Source organism: Cryptomeria japonica, chromosome 5 (assembly GCF_030272615.1).
Source record: "Cryptomeria japonica chromosome 5, Sugi_1.0, whole genome shotgun sequence".
Classification (NCBI taxonomy): Eukaryota; Viridiplantae; Streptophyta; class Pinopsida; order Cupressales; family Cupressaceae; genus Cryptomeria; species Cryptomeria japonica.
The window spans coordinates 287,730,893-287,746,807 of NC_081409.1; the positions used below are offsets into that span (position 1 = coordinate 287,730,893).

Below are 15,915 nucleotides of genomic sequence, written 5' to 3' on the forward strand. Positions count from 1 at the left end.
GTTGATTATGCTTAGACAAGCATCTGGATCATCATCGTACACTGATCTGGCTCCTTCAATGCTCTTGTATATCATGTCCCTGTGCTCTGGAAGATGGAAGGCTTCACTTATGGCCTCCTCTGAAAGGTACGCCAAAATGTTTCCCTCATTGGACACAATTGTCCTGGACTGTGGATTGTAATGACGGGCACACTCGATCATCAATTCGTGACACTGAATGGCTGGAGGAAAACCGGCCGCCTTAATGATGCCACTTTCTATTATTCTCCGGGCGACAGGTGATGGCTTGCCGATGTAAGGGACCTCTCGGAACTTCTTCGTGCTAAAGTTCCCCAAGTTTGTATCTCCAATGTTGCTCCACTTGGACACGATCTTGGTCTCCACTTCTTCGGTCTTCTGATCTTCTTTCATGAGAGCCGAGCGACTGGTGGATGCTCCCGCCTTTGGGGTCGCCATACCTACACAACATTTCATTATAAGAAATAGATTTTGCAATAAATAACGTAGATAAGAGAGATAGGTTTTAGGAAACCTCATGATAAGTCCCTAGAGTTATCATGTCCTAAAAAAAAACAACGATTGAGCTAAGAGATTTAAAGAATCAAAATTTCAAAATTTGAAATATGACGATGAATGAATAAAACAATAACAATTAAATCGCCATACCTCGATAGAGAGAGCTAACTCTAGAATGCAAAAACAAAATTTGCCTAGGCAAAACTGAGGTATAAATAATCTTCAATATGATCCCCTCAAGATTGACTTCGCCACCTCTGGATAGAATGTGATCTTCACTTATCGCCTTGGACGTGGTCTCAAACGGATCTTCAAATTCGCACAAATAAATCTCCAAGTCTTTAGCAAATTCGCCTTAGGCGTGATCTTCAAATTCGCACCACCTTTGGTTTGGAATCGCACCACCTTTGATAGCTAAGCGCGCCACCCTTGGATGAATGAAACTCGCACCACCTTGGATAATATTCGCACTATCTTTGAACACACTTAACACTTTCCTTTGTCTTCCTTGATTCGCATGTAGAGAGGTAAAATAATGATGTGAAAATAATAGTTTTCACCCCCCTATATATAGCGCTCTCATTGATTTATCTCTTTGGCCGACTTGATGAAATATAACAATTTCAAACGATTTTTAAATGATTTGCAATGACATAACAAGGCCGACTTCCATATATGAGCGCTTGAAATCGATTTTTTTATTGATTAAATAATTAATTATTAATGCCTTGCGTTTTTTATTTGCAAATTTCGATTTTAATAAAGGCAAAAAAAATAATTAATAAAGATTAACGCCATATTAAATGCCAATTTAAATAAGATTTTCAATTTTTAAATCGATTTAGCATTTAAGGAAATTCGAATTGTTTAATTTGGCGCCAAAAATATGAAAATGAAAGGGACGTACCTCATCGCTCTGGTCCCTTGGAGAGGGACAGGAGCGATTCATGATTTTGGTCTAGATTCTTGCGTTTTTAACGTTCAACTCCTTCATTTTCACGTCCCAAATCGATCATCTGGTGGTCCTTCGAATTTGAATGCCTCTCTTGTGCGAGCAAGTGCGTCCCATGACCATTATCGCCCTGGTCCCTTGGAGAGGGACAGGAGCGATCTCCATGTTTTTGCGTTCACCTTGCATTTTTGACCTTCGAAATATCATTGCTTGTGTCCTTTGCGCTTATTTCCACTTGCTTTGGCAAGGTTCCTTCGATGTTATAAGGATCATCGCCCTTGTCCCTTGGAGAGGGACAGGAGCGATCCATGTCCTTTCCTTGACCTTGTCAACTTTGCACTTCGATCTCTTTTGCAATGTCCTTCAAACGTTGTCCTTCGTCTTGCTTAACCTCGCCTTGCTTCGATTTTGGAGGAATATGAGCGCTTTTGATAGGATCGCCCTGGTCCTTGTCCAAAGGACAGGAGCGATGTGGGGCCTTTACACCATTTGGCGATGTTTGGACGTTCAAAACTTTTGTTTATCACCTTGTTGTCATACCATGGACCCTCTAAAACATTGCAATGTCTTGTCCTTACGTAAATTTTGCATGAAATGGCCAATGCATCTAACATCGCCTTGGTCCCTTCCTAAGGGACAGGAGCGATCTATGTTATAGGGTGTCAATTTCTTCATTTTAACGTCCTTTGAGTGTTTGCGCATGATGAAGACGCCTTGAAATGTCCCTCGCCACCTTGTCTTGACTTGTGTCGACCTTGAACTTCGGAGGAACGACCTTGAACTTGCGTAGGGAGTATTATCATCAATGTATCGCCCTGGTCCCTTGGAGAGGGACAGGAGCGATCCTTCCCTTGTGGCTTTCATCTTACTTTGCCATGCTCTAAGTTTATATTCAACGGAATCGTCCTTCTTCACTCTATCCACCCATGCCTTGACATTGTTTGGAATTTTGCAAAAAGGGGTAATTATATCAAAAATCGCTCTGGTCCCTTCCTGAGGGACAGGAGCGAACTAGGCATTTAGCACTGTTATGGGCGTCCCAAAAATCTTCAATTTATATTCAATGCGTTCATCTCATGTTCTCCTTCGTTTTTGAACGTAAACTTGCTTTGACCCTTGTCTGGATTTTGCACAATGGAGGAAATCGCTCTGGTCCCTGGGAGAGGGACGAGAGCTACAAGGTACCTCGCCCTGGTCCCTTGGAGAGGGACAGGAGCGATTTGGTCAATATAGGTCATTTTTCTCCATTTTTTGCATCTCAAATTATATTCATTTGGCAAAGTATCTTCCTTCGGACGTCCTCCAATTGCTAAGTCATCAAAATCTTGCACGGACAAGGTGAAATTTGAATTGTAGCTCCGGTCCTTCACTGAGGGACAGGAGCGATTTTCCTTCTGGAGACCTTTCTGTGCTCATGAAAATCTTCAATTTATATTCAAATGAAAGATCTTGTCGTTCTTCATCACTTCAAACGTAAAATTTGTCTGGGCTCTGCAAGGACAATGAGATATTTGAAATTGAGCTCCCGTCCTTCACTGAGGGACAGGAGCGATTTTGCTCCTACAGGCCAAAATAACAAGATTTTTCACATTTTAACACTTCACGAGGCGAAAACAAATCAATTCCAATGCCTAGGATCAAACTTCAAAAAAGTCAAAATTTGGTCAAAACATTCAATCAGACAAAAATTCACATTGACGGTCATCACTTAGACAAGTTTAAGCTCTGCATGAACATTCCAATTGAAAGTTAGACCATTTTGGCGAATTCATTGCATTCAAAATTTGCATTCTAGAAAAGAAGCTCAAAAGCTCTCAAAAATGACTGGATTTTGGCTTGAAAAGGCAAGATTTAAAACCCTAAGGCTTGGCCCTAAATCCAGACAACTAACTAACTAACAAAACCCTAAAAACGAAAGCGAAAAACGAACGAAAAACAAGCAAAAAGAGGGGGTCCCCATTTGCGATGGGGCGATGTGTGAAATGGTCACAACACGTCCCCATCCCGAAAACTCGGGGTAACATAGATATATATATAGAAATCCTAAACAAAAAAAAACAGCCATTAAATGTGAAAGATTTTGAGTGTGAAGTACAGTTTTGAACTTGCACTAATGAATCAGTGATTGAAGTGGATTCTCTTTCTCAATTCTAATTTCTGACGGTGATTTTAATTGAGGGTGGGCTTTTTATATTTATAGTTCTTTTGGGGTTGATGGGAATTGGTGGGCTCCCTTTTCACATTAGGGTTAGGGTTTGCCCTTTTTAAATTTTAAAAGTACTAAAAAAGAGACCTACGTAGTTATTTTTTTGGCTGCAAAGACTCTGCCATTCCTGGTATGGTTGAGGGACACCAATAAGTCCCCTGGCCATCCTGGCAATGTCACGGACTAGCCATACATTCCTTGCATTACATGGTCATCATGGGATTGCCACACCTACTAGTGGTGTTTGTGGGATGGTGGGGGATGTTTTGTCAGTCCCTGTTTTTGGCAGAGGATGTGCCATTGTGGAACAATGGTTTCGCAGGGAAGGTCCTTGGACTGGCCCTACTACAAGTGGCACCTGTGGGATTGTGGGGAAATGTTTTGTACTTAGCTGTTCTGTCATCCATATCCCGGAAACGTGGGGATTTTGGCAGGCGACAGATTCCCATGGAACAATGGTTTCAACATATTCTGGCTGAGCAGTGCATTGTTTATCCTTAAATTGAGAAACAAAGTTAAATTTTACTTAGGTTTTTCACTGAAGTCTGATCTTCTCACCTATAAAACTAACTAATCATGCAATTCTGGTTGATCAAAAGCACATTTGAAAGAAAATAGTGATGTTGATGGCTACTTCTGTGCAAAAATACAATGGTAACTCGCCTTATTCTTTTGTATTTTGGCTTCCTGTCGCAAGCAGTTGAGCTTTTCTTCTCTATTATAGGTTTGGCTTAATTTGTTTTAATATCATTGGATGTGTTCCTTTGTTAAAATAAACATCTCTTATATTCTGACTGGTGGAGTAAGTTTTGTGAAAGGCCCCTGCCCTCTTTAGAATCATTAACAATGTTAAGTAAACTGCATACTGGTACAAAAAAACAGTACAATTTGCTGCTTGATGAGAACTTTTGAAGGAAAATTTTTGGTTAAGATCTGTTAGAATACAATAGTAGTACTCCATACTCCATTGTACTCACACTATTTTCTACAATTAAACGTTCACTTAGCAAATTAACAAGTTGCATGAAACAAACAAGTCTGGCATTTCTTTATCTAACTTCTAATAGTAATGTCTGAGGTTATTTATTAGCTACCCTGCCTAGCTATTCAAACACAGTAATATTTAATTGAGTACACATTTGGTTAGTTCTATAGAGAAAGATTTGATCTTTAATTCTGTTTTACATTAACAGTAAGAGGTGAAAATCACATTGCTTGTGTAATGATAAGTGTCAACGATTTTTATTCTCTAGGCTTTGGTGTTTGAAAGAAGCTTACATCAAGGCAGTTGGGGTTGGTCTTGGATATAAATTGGAAAGAATGGAGTTTTATTACCCTGAAAATCAGATATGGTCTGACCTCGCATATCTTAGGATTGATGGGATGGAGCAGAAAGATTGGCAATTCTCCCTTCATCAGTTTGGCAACTGCCATTGGGTATAAATTTCTTATTGTACTTGTTTTTATTTTGCAATTCTCCCTTCATGAATGTACTTGTTTTTTTGTCAGAACTGACACAGGTTCATTTTAGCTTTTCTGTATATGACAAGTAGAATTCAGTATTTGCTTCCACATAATTTGTTGACAGAAGTTTTATATTGTTCTGCTCGATGCAGGTGTGTGTAGCAAGGGGTCCTCCTAACCAGGCAGTGAGTAGTTACGGTAAAACATTGTGGCAAGTAGAATTTGACAATAAGAGCTACAACCATGGTTTTGAACTTCCAAACATACCCTTTGCATTATATGAAATTGAGCATCTGATCCCAGAGCATAAGAAAAAGGAATACCACCAGAACATGTTCTAGATAATCCTTTTACATTAATTTGGTTCATACTGATGCATTTCAATTCTATTTCTCTTTCTTGTATAATCCGTGTGAATCGTAACCATTAAAATATGCAGTGGAAACAAAAGACATTGCAAATGAGAGATGACTAAATCTTTCTTTTGTTATTTGTCTTGCTACATATTGCATTCATTTCTGAATAGGATGCAACAGGAATTCATATTCTTGTCACAAAAGACAGAAATCAAGTTACTCATTTGTTGCTTCTGGATTCGATTGTGTGAGCAAATTTTTATCATCGAATCCAGAAGCAACAAATGAATAATGCAAAGGATTGTGGAAATCTCATAGCTTTAAGAAATCAAGTTACAATTCCAAATGACATGAAACACACAATGAACCTCTTATCTGCTGACTAAATAAACTGGCCTCAGTTATTTGATTGATATTCTGGTAGAAGGCTTGGAAATTGAATTATGAGTATCACATGACTTCGAAAGACTTACTTGAATCTTTGAGCATCGCTGCATTTGTAAAATTGGAGGGCGAAATAGAATAAAAATGGGTTCTCCTCGATTAATTGTACTTGCACAAGAATAAGTCCCATTTGAAATCATTATGTAGATCTTCTTCAGTTTAAAGAGACAATCGCAAGAAGCATTTCAAATCAAATTGAGTAGGATTTTATTAAAGGCAAATTTATTGTGAGATTTTGTTACCCTTCTTGTGCCAAGCTTTGACTCATTTTGGAAATATATTTAGATTATTCCATTTGCACATCAATATGCTAATAGAGATCATGAACTCAGCCAATGTATAATTGTTAGAAATTTATAAACGTAAGTAGTCCTGCATATTGTTTTCACACACCGTCGCTACAACTAAGCTCAATGCATCTGGACTAAGCATAATCCTTTTGAGGGTGCATATTAATATTTGAACCTCTAGTATGAAGTAATGGCAGTTGCACACCGTTCACTTCTGCCAATCTTTAATTTAGGAGTCTGACAAAGTATTTAAAGTCCATTAGATAACACTATATGATCAAAAGTCTTAGCAGAAGTTCCCTTAAACACAATCAAGTCATGGCCAACATTAAAATTTCACATGATTCAAAATTGGCAACATGCATGGGTTGCACGGATAGAAATAACTATTCAAAGAATTGGATGATTTGTAAAATCAGAGCCTACTCTTTGATTATGTAAAATACACTCTTGCATGGATAGAAAGGACTATTCAATTAGAGATCTTAGCAGAAGTTCCCTCAAACACAATCAAGTCATGGCCAACGTTAAAATTTCACATGATTCAAAATTGGCAACATGCATGGGTTGCACGGATAGAAATAACTATCCAAAGAATTGAATGATCTGTAAAATCAGAGCCTACTCTTTGATTATGTAAAATACACTCTTGCATGGATAGAAAAGACTATTCAATTAGAGATATTTGATGTTACAATCAATACCAAACTAATACACATTAAAATAATGTGAAATCTAAAAAACATCACCAAGGTAATTATAGTAAAACAAAGGCTTTAAGGAATAATGATAGCCCATTGACCATTCCTTTTAACCTTTAAAGAGGTCCCCATCGGCCTTAGGAAGGGGAAATTCGGCCCCTTCCAATAATTTGTTTTTTATTAAACAATATATCACTCTCCCTTCCAATAATCTACACGTTACATTCTTTCAAGTTTTTCAAACTTCACTTTCCCTTACATATTACTTTCTCGGAAGTTTATCGAAATTCAGAAAATATCAATATTTCTAAGCATTTTCTATGACGACTCAAAACTATTTGAACAGTACACTATGGTCTGCTCACATATGATGCACCATTGTGCATTTAGGCCCAGATTGCACTTATCTTCAATGCATCGATCTCTTCTCTGCAATATTGAAAACAACAAAATCAATTTGTGACACATTTCGAAGGAAGAGCAATAGAATATCTATTTTACCTATGCTTTTAGAATTTATAATTTTTTTTGGATCTCGTTCAAGATATCTAAACATTTTTTGGGGTGACTTGAAAGTAATGTACAAAATACTATTGGTCTCGTTTACATACACTTCACCATTTTGCACCTAAAATTCATTTCAAGCTAGATTGCTTCCAATCATATATAAACAAGTAACGCAGTCTACTGTGAGGACGACTTTTCTCCATTCTGTCAATCTCTTCTCTATAATATTAAGAATAATACGATTAACTTGTCAGTGCAAACCCTCAGATTAAAGGTTTAGATATAAAATCTAGGAGATTTTTACCATCACATAGTACTAGAAATAAGACGGTTAATATTACAACCTATGCTCCAGTCTGCACTAGTACCTAAACTATCACGTTTGAGGGTTGGCTTATTATTTATAACATGTAATCGTATTTCTCTGTAATAGATTAAATTTTATAGATTGGTTTCCAAATCAGAGGCAGGGGATTATAAACTGGAATGATTTCATTGGAATGCTCAACGTAATCAATGCATGGATGCTTAATAACAAACATAAAATATAATGCCATGTGATGAGAAGTCGATACGGTTAATGGTGACTAACTTATGCAATCACATCAATGCTGCTTATTATGAAAGAAATATTGTTTAAGGTTATGCCAAGATACAAAACCAAAAAGACTTTAAAGTTGTGCATCCTGTTCAACTAATTAATGCCTAAGAGATTGCTGACTGTCATGTGATACTGGAAATAAGATGGTGTATTTGATCTTCACCATTAGAACTATTATACTTGAGCTATGCCCTATTATTTGTAAACTTGATCCCACATATCAGGGAAATTGAATAAGCCCATTTGCAAGTTACCTTATGTTCCCATGCAGCTGCTTAAGTGCAATTTCTGCTTAAATTTAAGTAGGTGGAGTGTTCCATGCAAATTTTTTAGTTATGGAAAAAGGGTAAATTGGATTTTTTCTCAATTTTAGTGGAGCAGTTACTCTTTAAGAATTGAAAATAAGCTTTGAAATAAGGGAGGCTGGAAATAAGTAGCAACTGCATATTGGGAAAAATGACAGGTGCCTCCACAATTTTTTCTTCCCTCCTTTTTATTTAGATCCAATTTTTTTTCTAAATTTTACTTGCAATAATTATTATTAATAATTTCATTCAAAATACAGTTTAAGGTGAGTGCTTAAAAATAAGCAACAAAATTAAATATTCATTAGGCCATCAGCTCCACAAATAGCTGCTTGAAAGTTGTGGTGGCTGCTAACCAAAATAAGCTTAAGCAGTCGCATGGGGACCTGCCCTTAGAGGCATTGGATCTTAACTTGGGTTTCATTGAAGCGCTCTACATTGTTAATGCATATAATCAATAACAAACACAATATATGGAAAATATGATCCACATAGAAGCAACTAGTTTTTGCAGTCCCATGTGTACTGTTTACTGTTAAAAAAATGATTTAAAAGGATATGGCTAAATACAAAACTATGAGGTCTCCTACCTTAGCAGAATTTCACAAAACTTTTTGATATCTGCTAGCTAGTTTTATATCAATACTAGTGTCATTATATACATCTGTGGAAAACATCACAATTGCTACCAATTCTACCACAACTATGATTAGATGAAGACCACAGAAGAAGCAAAATTAAAATCCCACAACAGTACTAGTGTAGATCCTACGGGTTTCCATTAAATGTTTTTGGTAAAATGCACAAAAATGATCAACAAAATACTCTAGCCAAAAATCGACTATAGTACGGTAGAGAAACTCTAGAGAAGTCCTTCAGATTTCTAAGTTGGTCTGATATCCTGTTATTGTGATTTTATATCAAATCTTCCTTAGAAAAATAAACAAAGAAGATTACCAAGAGTGCGGCACCCACAAAATCACCCTTGGCACACACATTCAAATGCAACGAACAAATAGGGAATAAATATTTAGGAGAAGAAAACGATTCAAGTAACTTATCGAAAATAGTTTTGGTTAGCTTCTTGGCTTGTATCTTGTTGCAAACAGCTCAGTACTGTTGCCCTTCCCCTATTCGCCACAACCCCCTCAAACTCATAAAACACTTAAAACAAATTGAAACACAAAATACAAACACAAAATCTACACTACAAGATGCATATATGAAACACAAAATATTGAAGTCCTTGTAGGATGAAGGAAAAAAGTGAAGAAAAGGCATCATGGCCATGCCGAAGAAGGCAAAATAGAGAAAAACCAAATTTGAGATTAATGGCCATTACATGGAACTGTTATTTTGTCGTCATCTACAATTATCAACTGAGTTTTATTGGAATACGAATCATTTTTTCAATGACAAGTAGTAATTTATCACTTTTTAAATTAAGACAAGCAGTAACTTATTCTTGTTGAGAAGTTGGGGAAGCTCATCATCTTAAATAGAAAAAGGATTGAATTGCAGAAATCAATATAAATAGGTTGGCTGTCCCATAGACTAATTTTAGTCTTCAAATTTTATTCCTCTTCTTTTGTAATGTATGTGCTGGCAAGAACTCCTATTTTGTTGTCTATTTTTTAGATGCATTATTTTTTTTATAGTTTATTGAAAGGGAAACCATCTAAAGATTCAATCAATTGGCAGATAAGGTATTTTTATGAGTTCTTCAATATAATATATATGTTTATTAATTTATAGTAAATACTATTGTATATAATATTAAATGGCATTTTATTAGTTCACATGAGATTACATTTCTTTGAGACTGTTTGTCTAATAGTTCATGTGGCCTCTATATGCATCCACTTTTCACATATATGTATTCAACATGGCACTAACTAAAATATACTTTTGATCATGTTTTTGATGGTTGATGAAGTTTTGTGATGAAGCTCCCATTCAAATACTATGTACGTGGTTGCTAGAAAAAGGTGTTAGGGACAAGACATACACTTTCCAATTGTATTTGTTTAATAAATCCTAAGGCCTTCTCATTAAACCCATTTTGTTGTTTATACTACAATCATTTGAGTCCCTGAGATCGCATCTCTTTAAGATATTTTGTCAAATAGTTCTAATGCTTTGTGCATGCATCCATATTTTGCATACGTTTGCTAAGGCACTTGCAACAACAACATGGGATAAAAATCTACTTTTGATTATGTGTTAATGGAATTCAATACTTTGTTTGAAATATCCCATTTTACCATAGCCTAGAAGGTTGCTAGCAAAGGTTGTGGAATTAGTTGTAACAAGCATTAGACAATCTCTCTTTGGTACAAATTTTTTTTATATTTGTATTTGTGCTTCTATATGACTATCAAGTTAAATAATTTGTTTACTCACCAAATAAAGTAACAATATAATTAATATTGTGGTGGAGATTAATTTAGATGCCACACACAAACTAAAAATTGGAATAACTTCTAAAACTAAAAAACAAGTTGTAAACCACCTAAAAATTGATAAACAAGTACTTTTGATTTTAGAAAATGTAAATAAAATCCATTTAATTAAATCAATTATCCTCATAACAGAATCTAATTTTTTTGTATTCTATTCAAATACATACTTCTTTTTAATAAATCTTGCTCTCATTATATTGAAACGTCAAAGCATCAAATGTTTATTCAAAAGATTTCTCCAATATTACTCTTCAAATTGGTAGTGCACTTGCTAGTGATCTATATTCACCGGGTATTAGTTAAATCTTTATGTCTCAAATTAAATTTAAGGTTGTCTTTTAGGGATTTTAAATTTAAGTCTTTATGGTTAAATATTTTTAAAGGTTTAAGGTGTTGGATTAAGTTTTTTTTTTAATACGGTTTAGGGTTAGATTTTTTAGGGATTTTCAGGTTATGGGATTGGAATTTTAAGATTATAGGTTATGTGCTTGTTGGTTGTGGTTTTAGGAGGTCGTGGTTAGTGGGTGATGTGTATGGGTCTTTTCATTAGGGATTTAAACTAAAGGCTTTGATTAGAGGTGTTGATTTTTTGGGGCTCGGGGTGATTCTTATGGTTTTCAAAATTACATTAGGAGATTGAGATTTTGTGTTAAATTTTTTTAGGGTCTATTAATTTTTTTGAGGTTTTTAAGTTGTTGGTGGCTAGGGGTATTTTAGGATTTTTAAGATTTTAGAGTTAGATATTCAAGGTTTGGAATAGTGATTCACAATTCATATGTAGGTTTTAAGCATTTTTAGGTGATGCGGATGGGTTTTAAGGATTTAGGTTATAAAGGGTTTGAATTCTTTCAAGGTTTTTAAGTTTGTAGAGTGAGGCTTTGCGAGGATTTGTTGGTTTTAATAGTTGGGTTCTCGTTATCAAAAGAAGTTTAGGGATTTGGATTTTGTGAATTAGTGTTTAGAGGTTCAAGGTTGTGAGTTTGAGTGACAATTTTGGTTTTTCATGTGACAGAAGTTTTAAGAGTTCGGGATTTGTGCATGACATATAGGGAGTTTAGAATTTGAGGATGTTATTTGTGATTTTTTGCATTTTCGCATTAGGAAGTAAGGGTTTTGTAATTTTGGTTTAGGTTGTAAGGATTTAAGGACGATCTTATGGGATTTTTTAATTAAGGATGGGGGTTTAAGATTTGAGGTTTAGATTTTGAAGGTTTTGTGGTTAGAGGGATTTGCGGGTTTAGGGTTTAGGGGTTAGGTTTTGTGGTTTTGTAGTATGCTTGTTCTACATAAGTTCAGGTAGTATTACACTATATGTTTCACTACATAATAGTTCTTTATAAGATATTAGTTGACTAATCAACCTTTATATATTCCCTATAATATAAATTACTATTACTACCCATTTACTAAGTCACTAATCATTATTCCACTTAGTAACTGTAGTGGCAGACAGATCTTATGTGTGTCAGATCTGGTCTGCCACAGTATGTGAAATTGTTAAGTATGAATGCCTTAGTATTAGCACCATTGTAGTTTATGTTAATATTATTAATATTACATTCTGCATACAGCATTATCGGGGCTACGTATATTAAGAATTCATATTAGGCACATCGCTACCCTCAAGAACAAATATGTTACTGCATGTTAACTTAATAACAGTTATGACTTGTTCTGATTCATGGGAGTCACCAATAGAATGACCACATCAAATTAGCTATTATATTATTTAGTGCGATGAAATAGATATTATCTGTAGGGTGCTATGATATTGGTTCCTTATTTAACATTCACAAGATTTGTCCAATGGATGATTGGTATAGGCCGATTCGATGGGCCTTGTTGATGAGATGGAACGATACTTTGAAATTGTTTCCTACTTCTATTAACATCCTACGAATTGTACAACCGGATTGATGCCAAAGGCCATTACTCCATCGAGCGGATCCCTCTATAAATACATATCTTAGAACCTCGATAAATTTCGCCCCCATTCAGATTGAATTCAATTGTCTTTTTAATGATTAGAGGGATGTGATTAAGGAGACATGTCCTTTCCTAACCATTTCCCTTCTTATCTTTAATTGTTGTCATTATCCTCTAAATCATATCTCCTTACTTAAATCGTTTGAATAAATCCTTTATTGGCGTGCCTCTTCATAACTATTATCAATTAATACTCTTCCCTTGATCCACAATGTAATTAGCATTGGTTTGAATGATGGCTGCCATATCAATTTATTAATTGGTACATTTATAACCATAAACAAATAGCATCTTTCATAATTAACAGTTATTTGACTAATCGAAGTCATAAATCTCCTTTTTTGTTACTTACTCCTTAAATCGATAATCTTAGTCATCAATTAAGTTGCTATCTTCTTCCTTAGGATGATCGATCCCCATTAGTCTCTTTATTTATGTAATCGATGTCCTTAAGATTATGACATTATGATGTGGTTGGTTTACTAACAATTCATTGTTTGATCTTCATTCAAGTCGCTAACCTTTTAATAATCGATGCTTTGTTTAGCCTTTTGTATTTTTATTTTATCATTATTTATTATCGAATATTGGTTCGGGAATGAGAAATTATAGTGTAATATAAAATTAATTTAAATATTTCAAGAATATTATAATTGACATATAAATTAATTAAAAATAAATATTTAATAATTCCAAATAATCATTTGTTATTAAATATTATCTTAATTAATAATAATAATTTCTTGATTTAGAGTATATATATATAACAATCAAGGAGGGGACATGACAGTCCGCCCTTCCCAAAATTGCTTGTCCTCAAGCAATTGATAATTTTATCAACTAAGTCATCTCCTAATAAAGCAGAAGGTATACATATGTATAATAACACAAAGTATACATGAAGTATACACACAATACATTTAATATGCATGAATACATTCAAGGGGTGAAGCATGAGGCATTAAAAGCATGTAAGACATGGAGGGTATGAAGTAATACACCTGAAGTCATGTAAATACATGCGAAGGCTTGAAGTATACATGGAAGTCTAGAAGCATAGACATAAGTAATTCATGTAGCAATATTCTCAAATACACGTAAAATATGAAGCGTATACGTTACATGGAGGTGCAAGAAATATATATGAAAACATACAGAGTAAACACTCTATGCACAAACCCAATACATCAAGCATACGCACGAATACATAAGACATGAGTCATACGAATACACATAAGGTGTAAATCCAAAGTATATAAGGCAAGAAGCATTTACGTAAAACATGGAGTATACATGAATATACACAAGGCATGAATGTGTAATACAATTAAGGCATGCAACATACAAGTGAAATACATATAACACATGAATCATATAGTGCATAAGCATGAGTCCACTTAAGTTATGAAGTACATAAAGTATGCACATAAATTATCTTAAGTCACAAAGCATATAAGTGAGTGTATGTGGTTATAAGAGAGGCATTTATGTAGAACAAGCATACGCTAGGAAGAAAACACATGTAAGCATACATAATGGTTGCATATGAGGTAAGCATTTTGAAAACATATCAATTCCGAGGTAACCTTGTTTAAGATATGCATCATTTGGGAAATGCATATAAAAATTAAAATGTACATGGAATAACACATTGAAGACATATCTATCATGTGCGAAGCATATCCAAGACATAAAGCATACGTTAGTGTGTGCGACACAGTGATGCAATATATTGAGGCACAAAGTATGCACAAAAGACAAGTAAGGCCCTGCAGGTTGGCAAGATCAAAGATTCGATACCACTGTAATGTCCCTACTAGTTAGGGATCACTGTCCTGCAAAACAGACTATTAGAATGCAACAAATATATATATAACTAATCTAATTTGCAATTAAACTTTAATTACTTGATTAAAACTAGTCTCAATTCTTATTTAATAAAAAGGATATGACTGCAGTACTGGGACATGTCCTTAGGCGGTTGTAATGCCCGCCTTCTTGGAACCCATCATGGTTCCAAGCCTTACCAGGAAATCAATGGATAATTTGATTCCTGTCTTGGATGTAACATCTTACATCCAAGCCTACCAAGGAAGATCATCATATATGATCAATTCCTTGCCTTGGATGATACATCTTATCATCCAAGTCTACTAGAGAGGACTGGCCAGATCCGTCTCTTCTTGGGTGAGATTTTGACACCCAAGCCTTAACATATATGCATATGAATACTCAGTATATACTGCCTACCAAGGATTATCATAATCCCTGAATTAGGCTAAGGGAATTTCCTCCCATAGCCTCCATCATATAGCCACATTATTGTTATTCATATAACATTCTATATTTCATTATCATTTATAATCTATAATTTATGTCTGCCTCTACATCCTTTTAATTACTATAATTGATCATACATACATACATACACACACACACACACACACACACACACACACACACACACACACACACACACACACACACACACACACACACACACACACACACATATATATATATCTAAGTTCAGGTAGTATTACACTATATGTTTTACTACAGAATAGTTCTTTATAAGATATTAGTTGACTAATCAACCTTTGTATATACACATATAAAATAAATAAATAAGATTATATTCCCTATAATATAAATTACTATCACTACCCATTTACTAAGTCACTAATCATTATTCTACTTAGTAACTGTAGTGGCATACAGATCTTATGTGCATCAGATCTGGTCTGCCACAGTATGTGAAATTGTTAAGTATGAATGCCTTAGTATTAGTATCATTGTAGTTTATGTTAATATTATTAATATTACATTCTGCATACAACATTATCGGACTACGTATATTAAGAATTCATATTAGGCACATCGCTACCCTCAAGAACAAATATGTTATTGCATGTTAACTTAATAACAGTTATGACCTATTCTAATTCATGGGAGTCACCAATAGAATGACCACATCAAATTAGCTATTAAATTATTTAGTGCAATGAAATATATATTATTTGTAGGGTGCTATGATACTGGTTCCTTATTTAACATTCACAAGATTTGTCCAATGGATGATAGGTATAGGTCAATTCGATGGGCCTTGTTGATGAGATGGAGCG

General features: G+C 34.8%; 1 protein-coding gene across 2 annotated transcripts in view; it reads left to right on the top strand.

Annotated features, from left to right (window-relative positions):
* The window catches only part of LOC131045788 (uncharacterized), a 105,951-nt gene extending 99,985 nt beyond the window's left edge, over positions 1-5,966 (top strand). For both annotated transcript variants that reach the window (XM_057979432.2, XM_057979431.2), the window contains 2 exons: positions 4,928-5,111; positions 5,291-5,966. In XM_057979432.2, the coding sequence (XP_057835415.1) occupies positions 4,928-5,111; positions 5,291-5,479 (373 nt within the window). In that variant the 3' untranslated portion in view covers positions 5,480-5,966. The remainder of the gene's footprint in view (positions 1-4,927; positions 5,112-5,290) is intronic.
* Positions 5,967-15,915: the final 9,949 nt, after the last annotated feature.